This window comes from Lactuca sativa, chromosome 8 (genome assembly GCF_002870075.4).
Source record: "Lactuca sativa cultivar Salinas chromosome 8, Lsat_Salinas_v11, whole genome shotgun sequence".
Classification (NCBI taxonomy): domain Eukaryota; kingdom Viridiplantae; phylum Streptophyta; class Magnoliopsida; order Asterales; family Asteraceae; genus Lactuca; species Lactuca sativa.
In genome coordinates, this window is record NC_056630.2 from 198,825,957 (window position 1) to 198,832,824 (window position 6,868).

Genomic DNA, 6,868 nt, shown 5'->3' on the forward strand with positions numbered 1-6,868 from the left:
CAAGGAGTTGATTGGTGTTCTATGAGATTTCTTCAAGAACTGAAGAGAATCCCGTATTCATTTTGTTGGGTTGTTGTTGACATCTAATGGAAGATGAGTTTGCACTTTGCACCCCCTTATATAAGAAAGTTATTCGGTTACTTCAATCAAGTAAACTTTATGAAATATAAGATATCAATTATGTCATATTAGCATAGTTACTATCATAATACGTAAATATAGTAACAACTAAAATAATTTTACAAAAATGATCCTAAGGCCACATATAAATCGAAATATTCCAACAAAATAAATCAAAAATATATTAAAAATTAAATGTATACAAAGTAGGAACTATATTACCATATTAAGTCATTTTTTTCCGATTTGATATGAAGTAGCTAATTATAAAGACTAAAGGGTGTTTGTCATTGTTTCTAAAATGACTTTTGAACTTTCAACTTTTTCAAAGAGTAAAAAATGTCTAAAAAATGTTTGGTGAGTATAAAAGTTATTTTTAAAACAATTTTTTGACAAGAACAAAAAATGATTTTTCAAAAGCCATGAAATCATTTTTTTTTTGTTACTTTTGGTTTTTGTCACTTAAAAGCCTTAAAAATCAAGCAAAACACATTTTAAAAACTTCTTTTAGAAAAAGTTCTTTTATAAAAAAAATCATTTTATAAAAAAGACTTTAAGTTTAAAAAGTAATCTTAAACACACCCTAAATATATATAAAAAATAATAACTAAATATACAGAACAAAAACTATATTACATTATTAAGTTTTTTTTACTTCTAAAGACATTATCATATAATCGGATTAGATACTTTTATTTCGAACGAAACTGTAACCAATGTTAAGTAGATGGACTTGATTGTAATTGAATAATTATAATTAATCTAAAATTGAAAAAAAAACAAATCTAGGAACTTTTTGTGTTTTGAACTTTTGATGATTGATGACCCAATCTCGTGACTGTTGGTTTTCATTTATTCAATTAAATTTTGGGTCCACTTCTGAGCTGTTTTTCACCTAAAGTCCTTAAAATTTGTATCCTTTAACTCTTTTTTCTCTTACGCATCACACGTTTGTAACCTATGCATTACATTATGCACATACCCTCCGGCCTCCACCATTGAACCTGCAATGAGTTAAAAGAAAGGGCCGTTATCATGATAAATGGGGTACAATTTATGATGCATAATGTACATATTTGAGTGCTTAATGGGTCCAGCCAAACAATCTAAGTCCAACTTCATTATCATGTATCCTCCCATGCTTGTTTTGCGTATTGGGTTTAAAATAAGAGAAACAAGTTCTTTGATTATTTAGAAGATATAATAAACTTCCTAGTGCTTTTATATTTTACAAATAATATATTATTAAAAAGAACATAATTGATATCCATGTTTTTTTTTATCTCTTTGTATTTATTGGGACAAAGATATTTGTATTTTTCGGAGGAGAATATATGTTTGTTTGTAAAGTAGAGGGCAATGACTAAAGATATTTTGAAGTATAGTTGGGTGTCCCATTAAATTCAATTATGGTTCTATTTCTTTTTATTTTTCAAGCATAGAAATGTTTTTTTTTTCAATTGTATATTTGTCTTCTATAAATTAAAGTCATATGTAATTGCTATAAATGTGAAAATCTTGTGCTCTAGATTTCTGTAGTTTCATGTAAAAATATCTAAATATAGTGGATAGAGCTTTGGCTAGATTACTTGCACATGCACATGTGAGGAAATTAACTTCCATTGGATTATTAACTTTATTTTCCATGATTCAAACTTTAATTATATGATTACAAACAATAATCAAACATAACATAAAGAAAAAGTCAAATTTGATTTGACTAACATTTAATTTTTTCCTTCTTTGTACCATTGTATAATAATATCTAGAATTGATAATTTGTTATATACATAAAAGGTAATCATTAACTTTAACCAATCAATTAATTAAAGCTTTAAACAAAAAGTCATATCAATTTCTTTGAACATGAATTAAGACCACAAGATGTGATGATATTAAACTAAACCCCATGTCTCAATATTTTTCTTTATACTTAAAAAAAATCTAAAAAATCAAAATTATGAACCTAAAAAAATCTATGAAAAAAAAAAAAAAAAACTTTAACTTTTTCTCCCATGGTCCCCCAACTTTCATCAATCTCATCCTCCCCCCTTCACTTTAGCATTTAACATATCACCATATGTAAGTACAACATTAAATGCATATAGTACACTGGTAATGCATGCCATTATTCAATTATCAATCAATCTCTCGCATTGGGTCCAGCACATGCCTTCAAAACGGGGCTCCATATCCATTGTACCAAGAACTTTCTACCTCTTCTACCATTCATATTAAACGTACGACCCGACCCGTCTTTCATCACATCCCCAATGTACCCGCCGCCACCACCCGACCCGTATAACCCCTCACACAAATCACCGATCTCTGTCGGCGCCGTCGGATCTTCCCCGGCGTACCAAGCATTCACCAACGGATTCGACGACAGCTCCGCCAGCTCGTGTCCGATCACACTGATCATCCCGTCAACTCCGACGTCGCCATTGGGTGGAGACAATGCACCCGGGCCGCCGCCCTGCATATACGCCGGAACGGCAAACGGGTAAGCACAAACCTCCGGGCATTGTTTGCCGGAGTTCCCCACCCATGCGTAAGGTAAAGTGTAGCCTACTTTCGATGGGAATGTGAAGTAGTGGAACCCACAAACGGCCCGACAGAAATCCTCAACGGTGACGTCGACGGAAGTCAAGACGAGGTAAATCCCGTTCTTGTGATCAACCGGAAACGGAGCTGATCGTACGGATGAAGCAATGACATCTTGGATTGTCAAACGAGTGAGGTGTGTTCCATGAGTGTACTTACGATCAGAATATTCTCCGGCGATGAGGATGGAGCGGGAGATGTTGGCGTTGGTTTGATCGGTGTAGAGTGAAACCGTCTGCCACCAGTCAGAGACGGAAGGATGCGGGGCTGCACGGCGTTTGGTGGTGGAGATAGATAGAAGGAAGTCTTTGATCAACAACATCTGGGTAGGGGCCCACTTTCCATACCATATGAGGTAAATGCTGATCGGAGAAGAAAGAACAGGACCCATATGGTATCGGAGGTTGACAAGCTCCGACGAACCTTCAAACTTCTTGGAAGTGGTGAGGGTTTTAGGTGGAAGCTTTGGGTTATGAAAGGTGTAACCTTTATCATTTGAATGCTGCTGATTTGTATTAAGTGTCTGTACAGTTGCAGCAGAAGCAACAATGGCAGATAGTGTGATGAAGAAGATGAAGAAGCTGAGGGGTAAAAGAGACATTTTGAATGAGGATATTGTGGACTATGGAGTGGGGATACAACGAAGGAATGGAGATAGAGAGGTATATAAAGAGTGGAGAGTGAAATGGGCTGGTGACAGCTTTCAATAATGTTGTGGCCAATCTCTTTTCTTTTTCAGAATCATATGAATACAATAGAACCAGTCTCGTTAAATTGCGTTATTTATGCTAAAAAGTGATTCTGTAAAATTATCTACTTTATAAACTTTTATATATACGAATATTAAAATCTACTTATATGTTTTCTATAAAAAGATTACATTGATTTTGAAGAACATATACAATATTATTCTCATTCCTAACTCATTGGTATCTTCACTTTGTACTTGAAGATAAATAACATAACATGCTTTCCATAAATTTCATTTATACCAGGCAAGAATTGTACATATTGTACATGATGAATTACATGGTTATGATCATGTGTGTTGTTCGGCTATGGAAGGTTTAATGATGGTTTTTTGGAAAAGGGGATGTTAGATATATGTCATATATATGAGAGGAAAGCATGTGCATGAGTGTTGGTGTTGGTGTATCATGTATGCTATATGATATTTTCGTACTCCATTTGGCCCGAGCCATGTCGGTTTACATGAAAGATGTGTACAACAAATAATTGCTAGAGAACAAAACAACTTTAAGGTTATGCTTAAAAAAAGATTATCACTCCGCTACTTCCTTTGGTGTTTGTGGCCATTGATAACTACGGTAATCTTGGCTGGAAGGACAAGTTGTGTGAAAACAATTAATTGTCTTGATTTTATGTTTAGCTATAATGTGATGGGATACATGTGACGGCTAATTGATATTATCATCCCTTAACTACATACAATTAATTAGAGGAATAATCTTGCTATCAGGGCCGGTCCAGACGGTTGGCAACCCGAGCGACCGTCCAGGGCCCATGTCTCCCGGTGGCCCAAAATTTATGGACTATGTAGTATATATATATATAATTATTACCTAAAAGATTTTTAGAACCTAAAATTGGTTCAAACTCACTCAAACTAACTCAAAAAATAAACAATTTAGTTTGTTTGTTATTGCTAATTGAACGTGTTCATAATGAAGAATAAATTATATGTTTTTTAAATCTTTATTATATTTGTCTTTAAGAGACCTTTTTTTTCGCTCTGGGCCCCATATACGTTTGGACTGATCCTGCTTCCTATCTAATAAAAGAATCAATTTTATCGCACATGGCATCTTATCAGCCTAAAAATTATCAATGTGAAATACCGAAATTGCCCTTATGCTCCATGAATCCCATAAAATAGCAATCGGAAAATCTACAACAAATCATCAAAGGCAATCGCTATAAATCAGGAAACATATTTTCTTTGAATTTGAATCGATTTCCTCATCGTCCTTTCTCTCTCACATCTCTTACACTCTGAAAGAAGATGTTGTGTATTTGACAAATCGAGCTCTAAATCATACGATGTTGGTGGCAGTGCAATACACATTGCATCCAAGGTTGTGGAAATCGATATCGTCGTCGCTTGTTGTAACACCCTGTTCGGAAAAGCATACATTTATGGATCCAAAAGTCAAGGCTATGGGCATTTTGGTCTTTTATGGGTTTGAGTTTTATTCAAGAAGGTTTCAGGCCGGGGTGTGTTGTTAGAAGTGTAGGGCTTCTCGCCACCTTTCCGTAGACATAAAGTTCATCGGAAACGGATCTAGAATGAAGGAGTCATGACACTTTGAAGATTTTGGCAATAATGGCCCTTATGGATAAAAGTTCGCATGGAAGGCCATGCATGCATTTTTGGAACACGTGTGGGTACGCCCAGCGTAAGTTGGGTTACACCCAACGTAGTGGAGCAAATGATCGCGGGTGCTGAGAGGCGTACGCCCAGCGTACGCTCAGAGCCTCAAAACCTTATTTTTAGGGTGTGCCATTATATAAAGAACATAATGGCTCCAACCCTAGCCTCCTTATCAGCCTCCCCAACTTCAGAGAAACCCTAGAACGCCACAACCCTTCATTTTGTGAGATCTTGACCTTGGGAAGCTTAGTTTGGTGGTTTAAAGCTTGGAAGAGAAAAGAAGAAGAGCGGCAAGGAGGAACCGTGGAGGCCAGAGCTTATAGATCTGAGATAACATCATCTTCTGGAACACTTTGAAGGTATAAAGCTCATAACTTTACTTAAGGGTGCTTAGATCTAGTATGGTTTAGTGTTTGGTCCAAAGGTGAAAGCTTTATGGCTTAAATCCGATTTCCAGACCAAGGGTTGCCTCCCTTGATGCTAAATGACTCCCTAGAACAAAAAGTTGATATCTTGATGGTCCAAATGAGTCCATGCATGAGTTATGACCTTTTTCCATGGAAATAGATTATGGTTTTTGGAGTTGGAGCTTATGTGAGTCATGGAAGCCATAAAGTAAGCAACTTTATGGTTTAAGACATGAAATAAGACCTGGATCTAAGTTTGTAGCCTCTGAATCGGAGCATTAAGCACTTAATGGAAAGATGGCTTAACAGGATACTACGCTGAGTGTACGTGTAGGTACGCTAAGCGTACATTGGAGTACGCCCCGCTAACGCTGCCAGACGTTTATAGAAATGCCTCGATGAACTTTGGAACATATATATATATATATATATATATATATATATATATATATATATATATATATATATATATATATATATATATATATATAAGGTTTCCCCTTTACACTACTAGAAAATGGACTTTTAGCAACGAACTTCATCCCTAGCTAAATCAGCAACGAATTTCCAATGGATCAATGACATAAAGTATTTGAAGTGAACACATTTAACTTGTTAAATGGTCAAATATGTACAAAAAAGTTTCCTAAATGTGAAAAAAAAATTATTTTTAAATTTTTTTTAAGACTTTTTATAATTTATTACAATATTTTTTTCTTATATGTTTTTTTAATACAATGTTTTAAACTTCGCTTATAATATTTTAATATTTTTTTTATACTTTCATATAATTTTCATACAACTATTTTTTTTAACTTCAAACACTACATACTCCCTAAAATACTCATTTTGTCTCTAATAGACTTGAACCTTTAAACTTTGGTTGATGGACACCTTTCCACAAACACATGATACCCTTAGGCTACAAGCTATTTGATACATAAACTGTTTTTAAACCAAATATTTTCTAAATGTTTTGAACATTTCTTACAAGTTTTAATTTTTTTTTACGTTCTAATACAATTTTTTTATAATTTTCATATAACTTTTTCTAAACTTTCTTTTACAACATTTTTAAAATGTTTCAAAAGTTTTGTATAACAGTTTCATACTTTTATCACATTTTAAAATACTTTCGTTAAATACAAGTTTAGAATGTTGTATTAAAAAGTTTATAAAATTCTAATTAAAAAGTGTAAAAAAAGTTGTAATAATTTTAAATCATTTACATTATAAAGATATTTTTGTTTTTTATTTGCTACGTAATATGTTCTTTTATTTTTTTAAAAGGCCCTACATACCAATTGTTATATATATATATATATATATATATATATATATATAT

General features: G+C 33.6%; 1 protein-coding gene across 1 annotated transcript; it reads right to left on the reverse strand.

Moving 5' to 3' along the window:
- Positions 1-1,953: 1,953 nt before the first annotated feature.
- Positions 1,954-3,454, reverse strand: LOC111910589 (protein EXORDIUM-like 5). The gene has a single exon (XM_023906415.3). It carries the CDS (start codon positions 3,323-3,325, stop codon positions 2,264-2,266), a length of 1,062 nt encoding a protein of 353 aa, XP_023762183.1. The 5' UTR covers positions 3,326-3,454; the 3' UTR covers positions 1,954-2,263.
- Between the last annotated feature and the right edge of the window lie 3,414 nt (positions 3,455-6,868).

Bases quoted from the DNA above. Each gene is read 5' to 3' on its own strand.
- LOC111910589 (XM_023906415.3), bottom strand. From the start codon at position 3,325: ATGTCTCTTTTACCCCTCAGCTTCTTCATCTTCTTCATCACACTATCT.